This window comes from Fukomys damarensis, unplaced genomic scaffold, assembly GCF_012274545.1.
Source record: "Fukomys damarensis isolate Sample0158 unplaced genomic scaffold, DMR_v1.0_HiC HiC_scaffold_26, whole genome shotgun sequence".
NCBI classification, from domain to species: Eukaryota; Metazoa; Chordata; class Mammalia; order Rodentia; family Bathyergidae; genus Fukomys; species Fukomys damarensis.
In genome coordinates, this window is record NW_022900938.1 from 590,335 (window position 1) to 612,627 (window position 22,293).

Genomic DNA, 22,293 nt, shown 5'->3' on the forward strand with positions numbered 1-22,293 from the left:
TTTTTTTTTTTTTTTTTTTTTTTGAGATAGGGTCTCACTATGTAGTTGAGACTGATCTGGAACTCACTATGTAGCCCAGGCTGATTTTGAATTCACAGTGATCCTCCTGCCTTAGCCTCCGGAGTGCTGGGATTGCAGGCGTGCGCCACCACGCCCGGCTTCCTTTCATACTTGTGTTAGAAGGACATTAGCTAAGCGTGGTGGCTCAGGAAGCTGAGGGAAGAGGACGGAGTTCAAGGCTAGTCTGGGCTACACAGTGAGGCCATATGAAAGCGAAAAAACAAACCAAGCATATAAGGAAATGCTGAAGACACACGCTGATGTGTAAATGTGCTTGCATACTCCTGGTGTCATTGTCATGGGGTCACTAAGGCAGGTCCACCAAGCACAGCATGATCACAGCTGCCCGACATGGTGGTGTGTCCTGGCTCCCCCAGAGGTTATGCTGAGAAGCAGGTGATCTTCCCTGCCAGGACCTCACTTTCTCGAGAACTTCACTCCCATGTCTCCCAGTGACAGGTCTTCCTTTCCCGGGACACTGGCCCTGCTGTCCACTTTTCCTGAGCAGACCTGCCTGTGTGGCACTGCTGGCTGTATGAATGCCCCACTGCTGCTGCTGCTGCTATTTACTCCTTGCTAGTCCCTCCATCCCAGGCGCTCTTACTACTCCTCTGTTCCTGTCTGTGCTGCCTCACTGGAGGCCACCTGCCCACCACCAAGGAGCAGGCTCTAACGGGGTCTCTGGTGCCTGGCATCCTGGGTGTCCCCTCTTCTCTCTGGGCTTCCCTTGCTGGTTGTATGTGATGGCTTCAGTCCCTCCTAACCTCACTCAGCCACAATGGGTGCATGTCTGAATGCATGTTGGAACCTTTTTCTTTGGGTTCCTTTAGGAAACTCAACAGAAATCAGCTTGAGCTCATTTGTGATCCCAGACTTGAGGCCACCCCAGCAGATTAGCCAGACCTGGCTTGAGATCAAACAGCCAGGCCCATGATGGAGCCTAGCAGTACAGTAGAAAGATCATGTTGCTTTCCTACTGAAAACCAGTTTGTTTTTTTTGTTTTTTTGGAGGGTTTTTTTTTTGGTTCCCAAGTTTTATTCAAGAACTCATAAAATATATTCCAGACAAAGCAGTTTTAATCCTCATCTTCCTCCTCCTCCTCTTCATCCTGGTTAATCTGGAAGTAACGTAATTCGTAACTCTCTTTGTTGTTAGCAACTACGTGCAACCAGTCATGGAGATTATTCTTCTTCACGTATTTTTTGGTGAGATATTTCAAATACCTTTTGGAAAAGGATATCCTAGAAGTCACAGTGATCTTGCTCTTGCTCCTTTCGATGGTGACCACCCCTCCACCGAGATTCCTGGCTTTGCCGTTCACCTTGATTCTCTCCTGGAGAAACTGCTCGAAATTGGCAGCATCCATGATTCCATTTTCTACAGGATGTGTGCAGTCAAGGGTGAACTTCAGGACCTGCTTCTATTTTTTGTTCCCCTTTGACACAAGCTTTTTCACGGGTGACATGGTGGCCAAGAAATCAGAAAAGCAGTTTTTTGTTTTTTTGTTTCTGTGTTTTGGGTACTGGGCATTGAATCCAGGAGCTAGAACTGAGCTACATCTCCTGCCTTTCTTATTTTTTATTTTGAGATAGGGTCTTGCAAAGTCAATTAGGCTAGTTTAGAACTTGGAATTCGCCTACCTCAGCCTCTAGAAAAGCAGGATTATAGGTATGCACCACTGCATCTGACCTTCCTGTATTCTTCATAGGCTTGAAGTAAGAAATTGGTTGATAACAAAAGTAGCAGTAAGTTTCAACGTTTAATTTTCTGAATACTCTCTTTCCCAACAGCCTTGGTTTCAATATTGTGCTTTATGGTTTGGGTTCTAAGAGAGATTTACTGGAAAGGTTCCGAACCACCATGCTGCAGGACTCTGTCCATGTTGTCATCAATGGCTTCTTCCCTGGGATCGGCGTGAAGTCGGTAAGTTTCAGAAACCTTGCAGGGCAGCAGTGTGTCCACCCTCCTGCTCCAAGGGCTCTCTCAGCACTCACACTCCTTAGATTGGAAGCAAACTTAGAGGGACCACACTTGATTCTGTCTCTGCACGCCTTCCTTTGTAACCACCTGACTTGTATTACATTTTAGGGAAATGTTAGCTTTGTTTTCCAAATAATAGAATTCTGAAGGATAGGGTTATGGGGGTCTGCCACTTTATTAAATGTTTTGGTCATTTTGGTATTCTGAAAATATAAAAAAACACAAAGGTTTATAGCTCACAATATGTTTATTATAGGTCGTCTTCATATGCTCTATTTCTTCATTATTTAAGAATTTAAGCTGATGCTGGATATTGACCAATGTAGTGTTTCTTTCTTCAATTTTCTTTAATGTTTGCGTTGTTTCCCTTTTTAAATGTATACTTTCATTTTCTCACATTTGGGGGTTTTTGTTGCTTATATTATCTTTACACCTTTGTTCTTCCTTGTTTCCTGTCACAGAAGAATTAGTGGATACTTAAATGTCTACTAGAATTTTTTAAGTGATTTTTTAGATTTTATAAGAAGTCTGAAACAAATTTTAAACTATAAAAAGGATTGATTTGCTAGCTGTATTTGTCCTGTCTGTCAGAGTAAGGGTAATTGATGTGGTACCTCTTGCGCTTTTGTGGTACAGATCCTGAATTCTATAACAGAAGAAGTCCTTGATCACATGGGTACTTTCCGAAGTGTTCTGGATCAGCTAGATTGGATCATAAACAGATTTAAAGAAGGTAACACAAAGTAGTTGACCTGAGATCTTAGGGTCGGTTAAATATGTTTACATCTACACAAACAGAAATGAGGGTTGTTTTGATATTGGCACTTGGTGCTGTGCTCATTTACACTTCTCTAAGTCTGTCCTTGGCTGTCATGGCTTTCTTCATAGCCCACCCTGTGTCCTCCAGGGTGTAGTTTCATCTTGTTTCTTTCTCTTTTACTCAGCCCAAGCTCACTCTGCAGAGCCACTTTATTCCTCACTCTTCGCTAAACTTTACTGCCATTAAAAAAAGAAAGAAAGAAAGAAAGGGCCAGGGATTTAGCACAGTGGCACTGCACTTGCCTCATATGTACAAGGTTCTAAATTCAATCCCTGGTACCAGAAAGGTAAAAAAGAAAAAAAAAATTTTTTTAAGAAATAGCCTTATTTTTTATGGACTTGTTTTGTGAATCTCACTTAATGGAAAAGTTTCTCTTACTGTCTTAAATTTGTATAACCTGTTATTCTTAAGTAGATTTATCAATGTAAAGTGCTTTAGTTAACTGATACATTTTTATATTGTTTAAAATGCTCATAAAACAGTCTTATTTCTTGCTCGGATTGCCAGTCAGTGGTTGAATACTTGCCAAGTATGCACAAGGCTCTAGGTTTGATCCCCAGCACCACCAAAACACACACAAGGCACACATGCACACAGAGTCTTTCTTCTTTATTCTAAGTATTACTGCATTGAGGTAATTTCATGTACGCTAATAAGATCTGTGGAACGGAAAAAAGACTGGTTTTTTGCTTTTTGTTTTTGTTTTGTTTGGTTTGGTTTTTTTGGTTCCGGAGATCAAACTCAGGACCTTGGGCTTACAAGGCAGATGTAGTGCCACTAAGCTAAATCCTCAGCCCTTTGGTTTTGTTTTGTTTTGTTTTAAATTTATTTTGGGTTTTTGTTTTGTTTTGTTTTGTTTTGTTTTTGAGACAGGGTCTCACTGCATAGTTGAGACTGACCTGGAACTCACTATGTATCCCAGGCTGGTCTAGAACTCACAGTGATCCTTCTGCCTCAGCCTCTGGAGTGCTGGGATTACAGGTGCGCACCACTATGCCTGGCTCCCTTTGGTATTCTTTTGGTGTGATATTTTGGTTATATGAACATATCTGACACTTGGAAATAAGATTATTCAGGATCTTTGTTTGTACTTAAAAGAACCTCAAAAATTTTTTTAGAGAATTAAAAGGAATAATTTATAATACTGATTTTATAGGTAATTTAATTTTTAGCAAAATATTTATTGGTACATTTTAGATACACATAATGATAATATTCGTTGTAGGAAATTCATACCAGTAATTATGTATCTTGCCCCCCACCTTATGGTTTCCATTTTTTCCTTTGATATCATGGGTAATATTGCATAGAGGTACAATAATACTAGCTGTATTTATAGAGCACTTGTATTTATCTTACTAAATATATTATAAATATATTTATAATATGTTTGCTTCCCTCTGTTTTTCTCTCTCAGGTTGACAGGGGGTTCCTTTGGAGACAGGGTCTTACTGTGTAATTAGGACTTGAAATCATTGTGTATCCCGGGCTGGCCTCAAACTCCTGGTAATCCTCCTGCCTCAGCCTCCCAAGTGCTGAGATTGCAGGTGTGCACCAACATGCCCAGCTCCTAGATTTTGATACCGGGGATCAAACTCAGGGCCTTGCACTTGCCAGGCAGGCACTGTGCTACTGAGCTAAATAACCAGTCCCTAGATTTCTTATTTTCATTTTTTTGGTACCAAGGATCGAATTTGGGTGCTTGTACTTGCCAAGGTGGGAGCTGTACCACTGAGCTAAATCCCTGGCTCCTAGATTTCTTTGTTTTTTGTTTTGTTTTGTTTTGTTTGAGACAGGGTCTCACTACATAGTAAGACTGACCTGGAACTCACTGTGTAGCCCAGGCTGGTCTGGAACTCACAGCAGTCTTCCTGCCTCAGCCTCCCGAGTGCTGGGATTACAGGCGTGCGCCACCACGCCCAGCTTAGATTTCTTTTTGTTTGTTTGTTTGTTTGGTTTTTTGTTTTTTTTGATACTGGGTGTGAACTCAGGTACTTGTGCTTGTGAGGCAGGCAGCAGGACCGTTGAGCTAAATCCCCGGCCCCTAGATTTCTTATTCTCAAGCTTCTAAATCCACTTTTCCACTGTCTTTGTGGACATGGATAATGGGCATTCTTACACCAACTCTGCACGCTTGAAAGAGCACCACAAAGCCATGTTACCTGTGTGCTGTACTCCATGCCTGACACGATGTGAATACGCAGACAGCTGTTAATGAAATTCACCTTCATTTAGTGATGAATAAAAGTGCACGTGTTTGGTACAGATCTGTGGATGTGGAACCCCGCGATACAGAGTGCTAAGTGTATTTGCACATGTGTGCAGCCTGTGGGCCTCCTGATGGTCTGCGGCCACAGTGCACACGCACAGTGCACAAGCTGCCTGGTCATTGCTTGGCCTCCATGGTCAGCGCTCATTCTGTGAGCTGCGTCCTTTGGGCAGTTGAGTGGGTGCCAGCGTTTCCACGTTTTTGTCTCTCTTGTCTTGGATTTCTTTTTTTGATACCAGGTATCAAACTTAGGACCTTGCACTTGCGATGTAGGCACAGTGCCACTGAGCTAAATCCCTGGCCCTGGTGATTCGGCTTTTAAAATGGTTCCCAGTATTAGTGCTAAGTACTACCTTGTGTCCCAGAACCTCATGGAGACCAGTGACCTATGCTGGGTAAGCGCCCTTAGGGCTGAGTTTGAGGGTTGTGGACTGAGTTTATTCTTAACAGCTCAGGAGAATGTTAAAAATAAAGTGCATCTCGTAATACGCTGGCTTGTTGATGAAAATACGACCAGAAACTCGGGAAAACTAGCCCTGTGTTTCTTTAGGAGCAGTGGTTCAGGGTTTATTAATCTAGCATTTTCACCAACTTTGTAAGACATAGATCATGTGTATAGTTTATGGGAACCCAGGACTACATGTGTATATGTTTGGGTTTTTTGGGTACCGGGGATCGAACTCTGTTCCTTGTGCTTGTGAGGCAGGCGGCAGAACCACTGAGCTAAATCCCCAGCCCTACATGTGTATATGAACGTTCTTTACTCATTGATTTTGTAACCGTATAGGTCATCACTACAGGTATTTCATAAGATATAGCTGAGTTTTTACAGTTTTTTTTGGCGGGGAGTCAAACTTGGGACCTTGCACTGTTGAGGCAGGCAGCAGAACCACTGAGCTAAATATCTGGCCCATCCTAGGTTTTTTTGAGACAGTGTCTTGCTGTGTAGTTCAGGCTAGCCTTGAACTCACAGCACTCGTCCTGCCTCAGTTTCCTCAGTATTGGCATTACAAGCGTGAACCACCACATCCAGATACAAAGTCTGTTTAGTTTTCTGTTCTTTCACTTTTATTATATAATTAAAAATCAGTTGCTGCAACGTTGCCCCTATAATAATTCTGACTTAGGTTTTCTGGACCCTCTTTAGTTTTTAACATCATTTTAGCATTAATATCAATAAATTCTTCCACTTACAGAATAACAGAAAGCATTACTGTTTGTTTATCCCTTTACTACAGGTCCTTGCCAGGCAGCCCAGTGTTGTTGTTTTCTGGTACCAGAGATTGAACTCAGGACCTTGTGCTTGTGAGGCACGTGTGGTGCCACTGAGCTACATCCCTGCCCTTGTCCCAGTGTTGTTTATGGGACGCTGAGAGCAGCGGCTGAGGTGCTTTACACATGGGGGTGCCCGGTGACGAGCCTCACAGTGCAGCGTGTCAGCGTCTCCATCACTGTGTTCTCTCTGGGTTTTTGGTTATGTTTTTTGTTTTTGTGATGCTAAGGATCCAGCCCAGGGCCGTGTGCGGCGCTGGACCAGTGCTCGGCCCGAGCTGCTCCCCATCCCCCATCTCTTCTGCCCTGCTTGTCCCATCTTCCTACAAGGGGAGCTCACTCTCCTCAGCTCTGCTGAGTGTCTGCGTCATCACCGCTGTGCTGGAGACGCACTGACACCCCAGGTCCACTGCACACGTGCGGCCAACACTCATGGGGCCTCCTGCCCTGCCACACTAGCTTATCTTCCATTTGCACACGTGTTCAGAGCTTCCTTTTGTTTCTTCCTCCCCCCCTCCTTTATACCAAGGATCAAACTCAGGACCTTGTGCTTGCAAGGCAAGTGGCAGAACCACTGAGCTAAATCCTGGCCCTCCCCTTTCACTTTGATTCTCGGTCTTGCTGAGTTGCCCAGGCTGAGCTCTAGTTTGCGAGCCTCCTTCCTCAACCTCCCTGAGTACTGGGAGTAGAGGTGTGTGCCACCTGCTGTCTTTTGACCCATTTCTTGTATGCTGTCAGAACTGTTTGCTGTTGGTTACCTGTCATTTTTTTCTTCCTCGCCCATGGCCTTGATTTGTTCTTTATCACAATCTTTTATATATTTGATAGAATTGGCAGCTCCACCCGTACACCTTTCCCTGACTTTTACTCCCTGATGCTTGTGTGGCACCCTGAAGCTTTCCCACTTCTTTGTCTCCCTTGGCTTCTGTGCTGACCAGGGCTTTCTGTACTGTCTCCTTGCCTTGTGAAAGCCCTTTTTGGTGCCCTGGTGCGTGGTGCTCCCGCTCCACAGTGCAGCACACTCCCTGCCATCTGGCACACACGCCTTGCTGAGGGGGCTGTCCGTGGTAGAGCCCTTGACTTGTGTGTATGGGGCCCTGGCCGTATAACCCCCAGCACCTCCGAAAAGCTTCAATAGGGCCTGAGTTAAGTGCTAAATCATAATATCTTAGGTTCTGGGGATTGAGCCCAGGGCCTTTGCACTGAGCTGCATCATTCATACATTCATTTATTTTGTTTTTTTAAGCCAGGCTGTGGTATTGCTTGTGTAGTTCAGGATGCCCTTGAACTCACTATGAAGCCCAAGCTGGCCTCAAACATGGAGTGATTCTCCTGCCTCAGCTTCCAGGTGTGCACCAACATGTCCAGCTTACCTCATTTATTTTTTATTTAGAGACAGTCTCACCTAGTTGCCCAGGCTGGGCTTAAACTTGCAGTGGTCCTGTCTCAGCCTCCCAGAGTACTGGTTATAGGTGTGTGCGACCAGGCCCAGCTTGACAGTGTCATTTATCTTACACTATTATGTTGGCTGGTTGGTTGGTTTGGTTTTTTGAGACAGGGTCTCGCTGTGTAGTTCAGGCTGGCCTCAAACTCACAGCGATCCTCCTGCCTCAGCCTCCCAAGTGCTGGGATTACAGGTATGCACCACCAAGCCCAGCTGTTTGTTTATCTAGCCATGGTCTTGCTATGTAGTTCAAGCTGGCCTTAAACTCACTATGTAGCCCAGGCTGGCCTCCTCCTGCCTCAGCCTCCCAAATGCTGGTATCCTATACTACTTTAACGTATACTTTACTATGAAGGTATTTGTGTGTGGCAGAGACTTCACAAATACAAAGATTACAGTTGGATTCCCTTTCCTTTCAGATTCTGCTTTAGAACTTTTCCTTCTTATCCACAACTTGGACAGTCAGATGTTGAGAGGAGACAAGAGCCAACAGATTATTGGACAGCTGTCGTCTTTGCGTAACATATACTTGGTGGCATCTATTGATCACCTCAATGCTCCTCTCAGTAAGTTAAATACTGTTGCTTTCTTTCTTGGGAGATGAGTTTACAAGTTTTTTATTGTGCGTTGGTATTTTCCCCCATTCCACGTTTAAAGACATAGGTTACCTGGATATCATGGTGCATGCCAATAACGCCAGCACAAGGTAGACTGAGGCAGAGGATCCCCAGTGCAGGGCTAGCCTGGGCTACATAATGAGAGTGAAGCCAGTCTGAGCTACTCATTGAGGTCCATTATCAAAGGAAAAACAACAAAACAAGGGGTATAGGGGCACATCCCTGTAATGTCTTACTGTGGAAAGCTGAGGCAGGAAGATCTTAAGTTTGACCCAAGCCTGGGCAAGCTAACAACTGAATTAGACCCTATTGCAAAATTTTAAAGATTTTACAAAAGGCCTGGGGATGTAGCTCAGCAGGGAAAAACCTAGATTTAATACCCAGTGCAGGGCCGGGGATTTAGCTAGGTGGTTCCGTTGCCTGCCTCACAAGCGCAGGGACCTGAGTTCGATCCTCAGTACCAAAAAAAAAAGGAGGCTTAATACCCAGTGCAACCAATGGAAAAACAAAAAACAAAACCCACACAAGTTGCCTAAGAGATATTTATACTCTGTTTGATATGGTTCTTTTTTAAAACTGCAGATTGAACCCAAGGAGCACTTCCCTTCATCACTCTGCCGTTCTGTTTTTATTTTATTTTGAGATAGGGTGTCACTAAATTAGTTGCCCAGGCTGGCCCAGGATTCACAATACTCCTGCCTTAGCTACCCCAGTAGCTAGGCTCAAGCACATGCTCCACAGTGCCTAGCTCCACAAAATTCTTTTTTTCCATTGAGTTTATTGGTGCGTATTAAGTATACAATACAGTTACATTCATCATTGGGAACTGGTGCTTCTACATGATGTATCTTGGTCCTTATTTTTTTCCCCATTCCCCTGCCCTTCCTTCAACCTGTGCACCCCTCCCTATTTACAAAGACTTTGTTTCCATTTTTTCCTTTTCTCATACTTTTTCCTTTCCCTTCTTTCATCTCCCCTACTCCTCCCACTTCCCGTATCCCTTAGACCTTTTCTTCCTATTTCACATTATCAATTAAACATTTGGTTCTTTATTTATACTTTTAGTTTCTTACACCAAAGAAACTATTTGGTATGCAACAAAATTCTTAAAAATACAAGTTCACACAAATCATACATGTTTAAACACCATATTATTTCTCTGGTATGAGAAACTGAAAATTGAAATAAAGACTACAATGTATAGATACTGGGAAATGTGAAGAAAATGTTCAAAACATCAAGGGGAGAACAGAAACGGGGTGAGGGAGAAAGTGAGGAAGGAACAAGAAAAAGGAGCAAGTAGAAGGACAAAATGGAAACAAAGCCTTTATGTAAAAGGATAGGAACAGGGGCTAAAGGGGGGATGGAAAAAAAGGCAAGATAGATCCTGTGCAGGTACAAATTCCCTATGATGAATGTAATCATTATGTATATCACATACTAAAGAGGGGTGTCTTAGTCCTCAAGTCACAAAAGAAGTCATGTGGCTGTTGATTTGGCCTGTTTATTCTCTGTGGTATTGCCATATTTATTTTATAAACTTGATTCATGTACTTTGTGATGATCCTATAGAACAAAATCTTGAATTGCTAACTTTTGTTTGTTTTTTTGTTTGTTTGTTTGTTTGTTTTGGTACCAGGGGTTGAACTCAGGACCTTGCACTTGCAAGGCAGGTGGTAGAACCACTGAGCCAAATCCCTGGCCCCTAGATTTGCTTATTTTTAAAAGTTTGCCTGGATAGTACTAAGGTAACTTAATTTGTATTTAATGTCCAATAAAGATTCAGATGTTGATTGCTAGATTAAATTGTGTGTTAACTGATTTGGGTGAAGAATTGATTAAAGGTGAAAATTTTTGGGATTCTCTTTATTTTGTTTTTTTGGTACCAGGGATCGAGCTTAAAACCTTTCATTTGCAAGGCAGTTGGCAGTACCACTGAGTTAAATCCCTGGCCCACGATTCTCTGTTTAATGCTTTTCTGGAATGGAATCCAGTAAGGTAACAATATGAATATGTTTTGTAATTGTGTTCTCTGATCATGCCAGTGTGGGATCACGCAAAGCAGAGCCTGTACAACTGGCTGTGGTATGAGACCACCACATACAGACCCTACACCGAGGAGACGTCCTACGAGAACTCCCTGCTGGTCAAGCAGTCCGGTGCACTCCCACTGAGCGCCCTGACGCACGTCCTGCGCAGCCTTACCCCTAATGCAAGGTGAGAAGGGAAACATTTCTTCCTGACAACTGTACACTGAGGGCTGGGGTGCAGCTCAGTAGTAGTGGCAGGCACAAGGCCCTGGGTTCTGTCTCCTATGCCGTAAGTAGATAAAATAAATAAAACATTAAAAATTGTCTGTTTCATATTTGAAGATTCACTAAGCAATAATCTAAGATAAACTAAGCAAGTGGCAGGTGGGACTTTCTTGAGTTATAATAGCAGAGACTGTTCTTTTTGGGTCAGGATCTCCCTGTGTAGCTCAGGCTGGCCTTGAACTCATTGGTAGCCCAGGCTGGCCTCACACTTGTGCTAGTAGTCCTGCCTCAGCCTCCCAAGTCTGTGATTACAGGTGTGCGCCACCATGCTAGCCAAGACTGGGTTTTGTTTTTTTGGTACCCGGGATCAAACTCAGGACCTTGAGCTTCTCAAGCAGGGGATGGCATCACTGAGCTAAATCCCCAACCCCAAAGACTTTTTTATTTACTTATTTATTTATTGTATTGGTAAATTTAAGTATACGATATAATGACATTCACTGATGGAAATTTGTAACTTTACATAATCAATCTTGGGCCAAAGATTGTTTCTTTTTTTTGATACCAGGGATCGAACTCGGGTCCTTGTGCTTGCGAGGCAGGTGGCGGTACCACTGAGCTAAATACCTGGTCCTAAAGACTCCCTTTTTTTTGAGACGGGGGTCTTACTATGTAGTTGAGACTGACCTGGAACTCACTATGTAGCCCAGGTTGGTCTCGAACTCACGGCGATCCTCCTGCTTCAGCCTCCCGAGTGCTGGGATTACAGGCGTGCTCCACCATCCCCAGCCAAGACTGTTTCTTAAAAAGCACATTGGGCAGACACTTCTGGTCAAGATGGCATAGTATTTTCATGCTCAAATCCTTCCCCTTTTCCAGAAACACTGATTAGGATAAATATAAAACAACAGAAGCAGAAACATACATCCAGGGCCTGGGGAAGTAGCTTAGTTATAGAGCACTTGCCTCGCATGCGTAGGTCCCTAGGTTTGGCACTGGATCAGAAGTACAGACATCTCAGTCTGTTGGAGGCACAGCCCGATGTCAGAGCCCGGGGGCCATTGACATTACTCTGCCAGAGAGTTTATTTGGATTTCACTGCAACTGGTTTGTGTGTGTATGGCTCATGTGACCCCTCAAATGCTAATTTCAGTAAATTATTGTTTGGCCTATAAACTGACTTGGGCTGGTGATTTAGCTCAGTGGTAGAGCACTTGCCTGTGGTGTATGAGTTCTAGATTTATCCCCAGCACTGTAAAAAAATTATTATCAGGCCAGAGATTTGGCTCAGTGGTTCCGCCACCTGCCTCATGAGTGCAAGGGCCTGAGTTTGATCCCCAGTACCAAAAAATAGAAACAAAAACAAAAAAATATGTATTAATTTGTACACTGAAGATAAGATTAGCATTGAAATACTATCAATAATACTGAAATGTGCATTACATGGTTATTTCTTTTTCTGGTTTTTTTTGTGTGTGTTTTTTGTTTGTTTTCTTTTGGGGGTGCTGGGGATCAAACCCAAGGCCTTGCCCATGCCAAACCAAGTGCTCTGTGCTTAGCTGCATTCCCAAAGAGCTGTCATCGGGTGTTTTGATGAAATGAGGAAAAGTCTTCCCTCCATTTTGCCTTGCACTTACTGGTAAAGGACGATTGTAAGTTAATGTAAAATTGGGGTCCATGCAGGATAAGAATGCTAGACATTAGACACTAATAGTTTTTATTTTGGTATACCTAAGTATCTGAGTGTCACCTTCTAACGCTTTTTTAAAAATTTATTTTGAAATTGTGGTTCGTTCTGCAGTTAGTGCAGTCTAGTTTTACTTGGTATAAATGTGATGGACCAAGAATCTTCACAAAAATTCAGCTGTACTTAGTTACAGAGTGGTCATTCACAGGGCCAGGGATTTAACTCAGTGGTTCCACCACCTGCCTCACAAACGCAAGGTCCCAAGTTTGATCCCCAGTACCAAAAACAAAAAAAACCACAAAGTGGTCATAGAGGAGATCCAAAGTATGGGCTGAGTGATTTTGGTTCAGTGAGGAACCCCAGTTGTGCAGTATCCCTTCCAACTCCGAATTCCACTTGGTTCACTCTCCCACAGAAGTACTCCGCAATATAAAAAGTCTTTTTACTTAATGCAAGTATTTTTAATTATCTAAAAGAGAAAAATTATATAATTCAAACCAAATAGGGAAATGGTTAGTTTGTGGTACGTGATAAGCAGTTTTTAAAATTTTTTTAGGAGCATCTTAAAAAGATACAGGAAAGGCTGGGGTTTAGCTCAGTGGCCTTGTGCCTCCCTTGCAAGTGCAAGGTCATGAATTTGATCTCCGCTACCAAAAAACAAAAAAGATGTAGGAAAAAAATAAATAATTAAGAAGGTACAGCCTGGCATGGTGACGCACGCCTATAATCCTAGCACTCAGGAGGTTGAGGCAGGAGGATTGCTGTGAGTTGAAGACCAGCCTGGGCTACACAGTGAGTTGCAGGTCAGTCTAGTGAGACCCTGTCTCAAAACAAACAAACAAACAAACAGTGTACACAGCTGGATGGTGGCACACACTTGAAATCTCAGTGCTCTGGAAGGCTGAGGCAGAAGGATCACAAGTTCAAGCCCAGCTTGGGTAGTTGAGCGACTTAGTGAGACCCTGTCTTAAAAAAGGGCTGAAGAAGCAGCTTGATGCAAAGCCCCTGGGTTCAGTCCTCAGTGCTAGGGGAAAGAGATGTTAAAAGTGTGCAGATTGTATACATGAGTGTTTTGAGTTTTTACATTTCAGCCACCCCTCGTGTACTATGACAGCAACACCTGATGTTATTTTAGGGTTATAGGGTTGATAGTTGTCCATTTGTTTGTTTTGTTTTTTTCTTGGTACTGGGGATCAAACTCGGGACCTTTCACTTGTGAGGCAGGCAGCAGCACCACTGAGCTAATTCCCCGCCCTTGATATTTGCCCCTTTGGGTGTTACTGTGCATTCCAAATTTTCTACAAGGAGAAATAATCCAGTGAGAAAAAAACCCCAAAATACGGGGAAGTAAAAAGAATTAAAATATGTACCAACTCCCACAACGAATGTGGTCATCACATCCTGAAACCTGGGCTACTAAAATCTGAAAAAAATGTTAAAAATACTCCTAGCTAAAGGCCCCTGTGTCCTGGAGGAAGAGTGGGGAAAGAGGCTCTGGCACGTCCCTGCTTCACCCGCATGGGTTCTGGCTCTGAATTCCTATTTCGTTTTTTCCTCAGGGGAATTTTCAGACTGCTGACGAAGTATCAGCTGGACAAGCAGGAAGACCCTTCCTACATGGGTATCTGACATGACGTGTGTGACTCCCCCATCCCTGCTGTGTGTGTGTGTGTGTGTGTGTGTGTCCGTGTGTCCGTCCCCCGTGCAGTTGCACCTGTCACTGTCCTGGTGCACGTCTACTGCACAGTTAAATACTGCGGGAGACTGCGCAGGTCAGGCGTGGAGAAGGGAACGAGGCTGTTTAGCCCTGCTGGTTCCAGCGGCTGCCTGCTGGAGGTAGCTGGCCAACTGTGACATCCCCAGATGGGGCTGTGGCTCCGTGTCTGCCTGCGCCCTGCTTTTCATATGTGGGCATTTTAGGAGATTTCTTCCAATTTTAGTATATGTGCTGCCAAAGCGAGCACTAGGAGATTTTCTTCCTTTTGGGCAAAAATAATATTTTAGTGAAAAATAAGTTGTAGTGATTGTTCAGCTCGTGACTTCTTTCTCTCTCTGTATTTGTTTTTTTGCAATGAGGTCTGTGTAATTCAGGCAGGCTTTGAACTCACTAAGTAGCACAGGCTGCCCTCAAACTCTCAGCAATCCTTCTGACTCAGCCTCCCGAGTTCTGGGATGACAGGTGTGCACCACCACACCCAGCTTAGTGGTCTTTTTGAAAGTCAGCTTTATGGGCCGGGGATTTAGCTCAGTGGTTCCCGAGTTCGATCCCCTATACCAAAAATCAAAAAAAAAAGAAAGTCAGCTTTGCCCGAGCTGTTAAAAAATGTCCCCCTCAGTCACACTGATCATGCCCAGCAGTCGGCTGTTTGACTGCCTCGTTACCTAGCTCTGTTTGCTCATCTGTGTGCACTTGCCCACTGTGCTTACCCCACCTCCTGCAGTGGGGCTCTGACCTGCAGTGCTGCTGAGACCTTTGTCCTCTTGACTTCCCCAGGGCTGTCCTTTCAAGACTTCTACCAGCAGTGTCGGGAGGCCTTCCTTGTCAACAGTGACCTGACACTCCGCGCCCAGCTGACGGAGTTTAGGGATCACAAGCTTATAAAAACAAAGAAGGTAAGGCCGCTCGTGCAGCCTCTCCCGCCCGCTGGAAGCCATGCGTGTCCTTTATGGAAGGACAAGAATCCCGCCAGCTGAGCCCTGCATGTGAAGTGAGGCTCATGAGATTTGCTGGTCACTGTGCTACACCACTGGATTGGTAGCGAAAACACACAGGAAGAAGGCAGGGTCCTCTTCATGAGCTCCAGGCCCAAGCAGGCAGACGCTAGGAACACAGTAGGAGCCAAACAGCCCCGTTCCCGCACTCCACCCTCCACCTGCTTGTGGCTGCAGTCAGGGTGTATGAGGTGCTGGCTGGGTGGCACATGTGCCTGAAGTGGCAGGGCACAGTCGCAAGCAAATGGTGCTGCAGTTGCTTTGCTCTTGAACTTGAAGCCTAGTGAGTAGGGGGTATTCGTCAGGTAGCCACACGTGTGTAAAACTACCTGTGTTAGGGGCCAGGATGTAGCTCAGTGGCCCAGTGCCTGCCTGGCAAGGGCAAGGTCCTGAGTTTGATCCTTGGTACCAAGAAAAAAACCTTTACCTGGCCAGGGATTTAGCTCAGTGGTTCCGCCGCGTGCCTCACAAGCACAAGGACCAGAGTTCATCCCTGGTACCAAAAACAATTTTTTTTACCTGTATTGAATGACAGGCTGGGTGTGGTGGTGCATGCCTAAAAGCCCAGCACTGGAGAATGGCCCCAAGTTTGTGACCAGCCTGGGCTACATAACAAGACCCTGTCTCAGGGGGGCAAAAACAAGCATGTTAAAGTAGGTGAATTTGTTATTTATTTTTGTTTTCGTTTTTTGGGTTCTTTTTTTTTTCTTTTTTCCCCGGTACCAGGGTTGGAACTCAGAACCTTGTGCTTGCAAGGCTGGTGTGGCTGAGCTAAATTCCCAGCCCTAGAGCAGGTAAATTTGACCTCAGACTGTGTATGAAAGAGACTGCTGTGCTGAGATCTGCTGGATAGATCTCTCTCTCCTCGGGAGGTGGCAGGCACAGCCACAGGCTTACAGTCTCAGCTGCTAAGGAGGCAAGGGAAGCAAGATCCGTCTGTATCTCAAAATAAACATTTGTTTTTGTTTTTGTTTTTTGGGGGGGTTTTTTGGTTGTTTGAGACAGGGTCTCACTATGTAGTTGAGACTGACCTGGAACTCACTATGTAGCCCAGGCTGGTCTCAACTCCCAGCGGTCCTCCTGCCTCAGCCTCCCGAGTGCTGAGATTACAGGAGTGCGCCACCACACCCGGCTAAAATAAACATTTTTTTAAAGGGGTTGGGGGTCCAGCCGAGTGACACAGTGCTTGCCTTGCATGGGTGAGGCCCTGGTTCAATTCCTAGAACCATGAAGAAGCAGGGGAGAGGAGGACAAGAGTGCTCCATGCTAGGAAAAGCACAGCTGGACACTGGGAACAGAAGGTGTGCTGTGTGGCATAAGGAGGTTGAAGAGGGCCTGGGGTAAGGGCTGCCCATGTATGTCTCTAGGCCAAGGAAGTGGTTTCGATCTTAGAAATAATGAAGTCTTTATAAAACGTGGTACCCACGGAGTGGCACAGGGACAGGACCCAGGGCCCGCACTGACGGAGTGAGTGCTCCTGGGACTGAGCTGTGGCCGAGAGCCAGTGGAGGCTGGAGGGAGACAGAGGCACGGGGAGCTGGTGTCAAGGACTGTGGGTCTAGAGCTGTGGAGCAGAGCTTTGGTCCCTGGGTGAGGAGCTGGAGGCAGGGTATGAGCCAGCTGAGGTCACCAGGGAAGGTGTCACTGGCCAGGGCACCCAGGAAATCCAAGCCAGGGACACAGGAGTTTGAGGCCTGCTGGCCCAAGCTGTGACTGAGAGCAGAGGACCAGGAATGAGGCCTTGAGCGACGTCTGTGCCTCGGAGGAGCAGCCAGCAGAGGTCACCAGGGAGGCCAAGTGTATGGAACCCAAGATGGAGAGGGCAGCACGTCACTGATGGACCACGACAAGAGCAAGCTTGCCTCACCACCACGTGTCCTGTTCCAAATTCAGCAAGTGCCGGGTGGGGCTGATGGTCTGCAGTGTCGGTGTGCAGAGAGGCCGGGAAGGCGAAGACGCCCACCACACTGCGACAGTTGCGGGGGCTGTGGAAAGGGGAAGTAGAGTCTGGTTCAGGAAGGAAGGGGGGTCCCTGGGTGTGCAAACCAGGAAATGCTCACCAGGTGCTCTCGCCTTTGGTATTGTGCTGTGTTATGAGATGGGGTCTCAGTGTACCCCAGGCTGGCCTTGAACTCAAGGCGATCCTCCCACAGCCTCCTGAGTGCTAGGTTGCAGGCATGCACCGCCTCGCCCAGATCCTTTGTATATTTTTCTTTTTTAACGGGGGGTGGGGGTGGTACCGGGATTGAACCCATGACCTTGCGCTTGCAAGGCAAATAAGGTGGCACTGAGCTACATCCCCAGCGCACCTTTGTATGTTTTTGAGACAGGGTCTCAGAAATTGGTTTTAAATTGGCCTCATTTAATCCTCTTGCCTCAGCCTCCTGAGTAGTTGGGATTGTAGTCATGTTCCACACCTAGCTGTGCCTTTTTCTTTCCCATGGGAGTTTTTTGAGACAGATGTAGTTCATGCTGGCTTTGAACTGTGTAGCCCAGACTGGCCTTAAGCTTTCAGCAGTCCTGCTTTAGACTCCTGAGTACTAGATTACAGGTGTGCCACTGTGCCCAGTGTGCATTTTTACTTACGTATTTATTTAAAATATTTCATGAGAGAAATCAAATATACTTTTGGTTGAACCCACAGTAGAAGTTCGAGTAGCTTTTACAAAGCACTGACATATGGGTGTTCTTGTACCTTTTAGGGAACCGATGGAGTGGAGTATTTACTAATTCCTATTGATAGTGGAACGCTGACTGATTTCTTGGAGAAGGAGGAAGAGGAAGAGGCTTGAAGCTGTCCTCTGCCCTTGAGGCTTCTATGGGCATCATCTGCCCCAGCTTCCTCTCTGAAGCATAGCGTCGACACCCACACTTGATTCCTCCCCAGGGTGCAGGACCCGCCTGGGCCGCCTGGGGTAGCCGTATCCGTGGGGCTGGGCTCCGCGGTGCTGAGTGAACGTGCCTTCTTCCTTGGTGACCGCTGGGACTTCCTGCCGGATGAAGTATGCTCAGGAACAGTTGGGAATGGATGTCTGTGAATCCTTTTATACTAGAGATATTAGTCCTGATATTTTGAAGAGGGCCTTTCATACTCCCCAAGCTGGTTGTCTGCAGTGTGCTTGTCCCAGAGTGTGAACAGATGGTGTCCCGTGTGTGTGTTGGGTGTGGGCTGTTCTGACGTGGTTTAGGACAGGTGTCAGTGGAGGGGACCCAGCTTTCCCCCTTTGGACTTGGTCTGAAGGGGACACAGCTGGAAGGAGGGCGCAGAGTGCACGGGATGCCTGCCCAGCCCGGGAATACAGTCACCTGTGTGGTGATCTTGACCTTCAGGTGCAGACAGGAAGCCAGGCGAGAGAAACAATCCCGAATGACATTTTAGTGCTTGTTTTCGGAACGACAGAAAATGAAACACTTTATTCTCGTACATTGACATTTTTATTTTCTTGAATAATATGCAGGCGAATAGCGTATTACTAACAGCTGGCTGGAAACTCTGCCTTCCCTGTCCAGCAGACATGAACCCATATAGGATCTTTCTTCCACTTTGAAGCACTGGCCTCAGCCTCTGATTATTTACGTGGCCTGTTTGCTTAGGAAAGAAAGCTGAGCTATGTGTGGCCACTGCCGTGAGCTTCTGGTCTTCACATATTCCTTGAAACACTTCACACGTGGAAATGAAATGCTTCGTTCAAGTATGACACAGAACATCTGTGCTGCATAGCTTTCTCATTCACCTATCTTGTAAACTTCCATGAAAATATTTCTAAAAATGCTTGTGACTTTTTTTAATTTTCTTGATACATAATTGATTTTGTTAAATCCATTTATTAAGGTTTCAGTCTTAAATATAACTACTGAAAATGTCATTTGTACATGAACTGATTTTTTAGAGTTTTTGCCAGTAGTAGAGTATATTTAACGAGTGAATGTGCTTCCCTTTCCTGACCCCAGCAGCCACTTCCGTGTTCTTCTGTTGATGTCTCCAGCCAGTGGTGGCGAACCCATGGCACGAGCGCCACAGCCGTGTTACCATTGGAAGGTTCACCCTCACTGGACTCTGCACATATGAAAGGTGTCTCCCTCTGTCTCTGTTTAGAAACAGTGGTAACATGGTACTTGCTGGTTTGCACCTTGCTTTCTTGTCTTATATACAGCTGTTATACTATAAAAAATATATAAAACTTTTGTGACCTAATGTGCAGATTTTTGCATTTGCTCTTAAATATCTATGGTTTATTTTTATAATTTTTGTGTCTATATACTACTTGAGAGCAGTTAAGTATATGTCAGAGTGCTATTAATAAATAAAAGTCAATTTGAATAGCATCATATTTTTAACCTGCAGTGCTGGTTTATTAGTACAAACACCACTGGCCCCTTGATGACTTGTGTCAACATCTGTGTTCTCTAAGGTCGGGTCACTGCCCCTCAGCTTCCAGAGCCATGTTTCTGCTGCTGCGTTACCTTTCTTCTGGAGACAGCGGCACTCCTGAAACCTTCACATTTTCTGGTACTCAGAATAAAATGGTGAAAAGATGGGAGATATAGAATATTTGTTTTTTGTAAACCCAGCGTTAAGACTTAATTTCTCAGGCAGTGAGTACTACATTAATTTTTATGATACTCCAGAAGTCAGACTGACTTAGTATCACGTTGGTTGTTTTAAAGTTTATTTGTGCACAGAGATCAGGTTTAGAGAATGGTTAATAGGTGGTGGGGTGGCTCTGCTACTGAGCTGTGTTTCCCCCCGATTTTGCTTAAAAAAAAAAAAATCACACCTTGAAGCTGACTTTTGTCTCCAGCAGCACTGTTCAGAGCACACATTTTCTTAGGTCCTTAGCTCCCTGCAGCAGAGGGAAGGAAAACTCAGACATGGCCTAGGGGCTGGGACTCCTCAGAGTGACCTCAGAGAGCTGCTGCACCACTTCAGTTACTCTTGAGCTGCTCTTGAGCACACACTGCCTAAAGGCTGTGCCTGGCAGGAATTAGCGGGTGTAGAGACACTGTGAATTGAATGGGACTTAGTTCTGTGATGCTGGGTGACTGCGGCAGCCACCAAGCACGAGCACCACACCGATGTCAGGTGCACATTCCCAGGCAGCTCCAATGCCTGTCATCTCGACCCTGAGTCACCTTCCCCTTTTCTCCCCAAGGCAGATGGATGTGAGACACCTAAGGGCTAGAGAAGCAGCTAAGTCAGTGTGCAGTTTATTCTTTGTTAATTAAATGTTCCCATGCACATTAATAAACACACTTAGGCAATCAACTCCTTAAAAATTTACATTTTAGAAAAAGTTGGTTCAGGAAACCTGAGGGAAAATCTTTTGTGATACTTCGTTCAAAATTAGTGTCACGGGCAGGGGCTTTAACTCAGTGGTTCTGGTGCCTGCGTTGCAAATGCAAGGACCCCAGTTTGGTCCCCGGTACCGCCCCCAAAATAATGTCACCAGGGTGACTGCCTGGCCTCTCCTGCCTCCTGCTTTGCACCCAACTAGGACAGATGAGTTCTGGGGTCCTCCATGGGTGGTGCCATCTCTGCAGCACATCCGTCCAGCTGTCCACCCCACCACCAGACCCCTGTGCCCCCCACGCCCAACCAGGCAGCGTTACCTCATCCTCTTTCCCACTTCCTGTGGTCCTGGTGTGTGGAAAGCAGATGAGAAGTAACAAGCCAAGTACAGAGGACTAATGTGATGATGCTCAACGCAGGCTGTGAAGACTGAACCCCACACCTGGCTGTTTCTAGAAGTGTGTGTGGCAGAAGCCTACGTGCTGAGGTCAGATTAACACCCAAATTCCATTCCCACAGCTAAAACCTTCAGACTGGAAGGACAAAATTCTGATCACAACCATATAACACGTTCACTCTTCCTAACTTGAGAATGCTTTGTCTTGTCCTTTCTGAGGCCTATTTACATTAATTTCCATAGAAACCACACATCACCTTTACCCCAACTGATAGCCAATAAAAATCAGTGCCTGGGACTGGCCAGCGCCTTTGTCAGTTGCACTGGCATTGGTCACTCTGCTTTCTCCCCTAGTTCTGTCTCTTAGTGTATCCTTTTTCTCAGGCCTGCACCTCACACTGCGCAGGTGGGTACTGGAACCTGACTACAGGGGTCTCTGGCAGCCAAGTACCCGGGCCAGTCCCTGCCAGGCCACCTGTGCACTCAGCTCCACCCACAGCTGACTGGACAAGACCAGGATACCGTGCTGGGCTCACTGCTGGCTGCTCCGCAGCAACCCATTGCAGACGATGCCTCCAGGGTCCTGAGTCCTCCAGGCAAGATAACTAGGAGAAAAGTAACCTGTAAAAGAAATGTAAAACTCTCCACAAAGATTTGCTTTTACCATTATCAAAATAACGTGTTGCAAAGAGAAACTGGAAATATTTTTTTAAGCTATCATACCACCCAAAGAAAGAAATCACAGGGCCAGGGATTTAGCTCAGTGGTGCCGCCGCCTCCCTTGAAAGCCCAAGGTCCCAACGTGAGACCTGACTAAAGTGGCTCCATGCTGTCCTGGTAACAGGCCAGAGACTGCTTCCCCTCTCCTTACCAAACAGGGAAAACTGCTTCAACTACAAAAACCTTGCGCTAAGGGCTAACTTGATTAATAAGCCTGCCTGGGAACAGATGGGATGTTGAAGGTGAACATAAAACACTAAGTAAAGGTATCTGGAGCTTCTCTCCCTTGCAGTTGTGAGAAAGCCCTGACCTATGTTTGAACTTTTTTGTTTAGAAAAATCCTATAAAACAACCTCAGCCCCTGAGCAGTTGCCTCTCTGAGCGGCTTGGCTCTGGGAGTGCTGTCTGGCCAGACTAATAAAGGTTTGATTTCCAACTAGTCCAGTGTGTTCCTTCCTGGGTGATTCTCACGGCTGTTTAGCTCTTCAGAGTGGTTGGTTAAGGTCTTTGACCTTAATGTTTACTTCCTCGGAATGGCTGGTAAGGCCAGCAGGTCTTACACCAAGTTTGATCCCTGGTACCCCCCCAAAAAAAAGTAAGAAAAAAAAGAAATAACAGTAAAAGTAGATTGCTATCCAAAAATGAGCATCTGAAATAAATAGACACGTCTCAGATGACGTAGAAACAGCAAATGTATGAAAAAAATGTTCACCATCACTGCCATTTGTGAAATGCAAATTAAAGACAAGGCTGAGATTCTGTCTCACTC

The 22,293-nt window shown here is 45.4% G+C and overlaps 1 protein-coding gene and 1 pseudogene across 5 annotated transcripts in view; one reads left to right on the forward strand and one right to left on the reverse strand.

Moving 5' to 3' along the window:
• Positions 1 to 19,448, forward strand: part of Orc2 (origin recognition complex subunit 2) — a 45,587-nt gene extending 26,139 nt beyond the window's left edge. For 4 of the 5 annotated variants that reach the window (XM_010617555.1, XM_010617557.1, XM_010617556.2 and 1 more), the window contains 7 exons: positions 1,852 to 1,984; positions 2,678 to 2,774; positions 8,266 to 8,412; positions 10,509 to 10,680; positions 13,965 to 14,026; positions 14,900 to 15,018; positions 17,820 to 19,448. In XM_010617555.1, the coding sequence (XP_010615857.1) occupies positions 1,852 to 1,984; positions 2,678 to 2,774; positions 8,266 to 8,412; positions 10,509 to 10,680; positions 13,965 to 14,026; positions 14,900 to 15,018; positions 17,820 to 17,909 (820 nt within the window). In that variant the 3' untranslated portion in view covers positions 17,910 to 19,448. The remainder of the gene's footprint in view (positions 1 to 1,851; positions 1,985 to 2,677; positions 2,775 to 8,265; positions 8,413 to 10,508; positions 10,681 to 13,964; positions 14,027 to 14,899; positions 15,019 to 17,819) is intronic. The other variant, XM_010617558.2, reaches the window with a different exon arrangement.
• On the reverse strand, positions 1,122 to 1,526 carry LOC104857574 (annotated as a pseudogene).
• Positions 19,449 to 22,293: the final 2,845 nt, after the last annotated feature.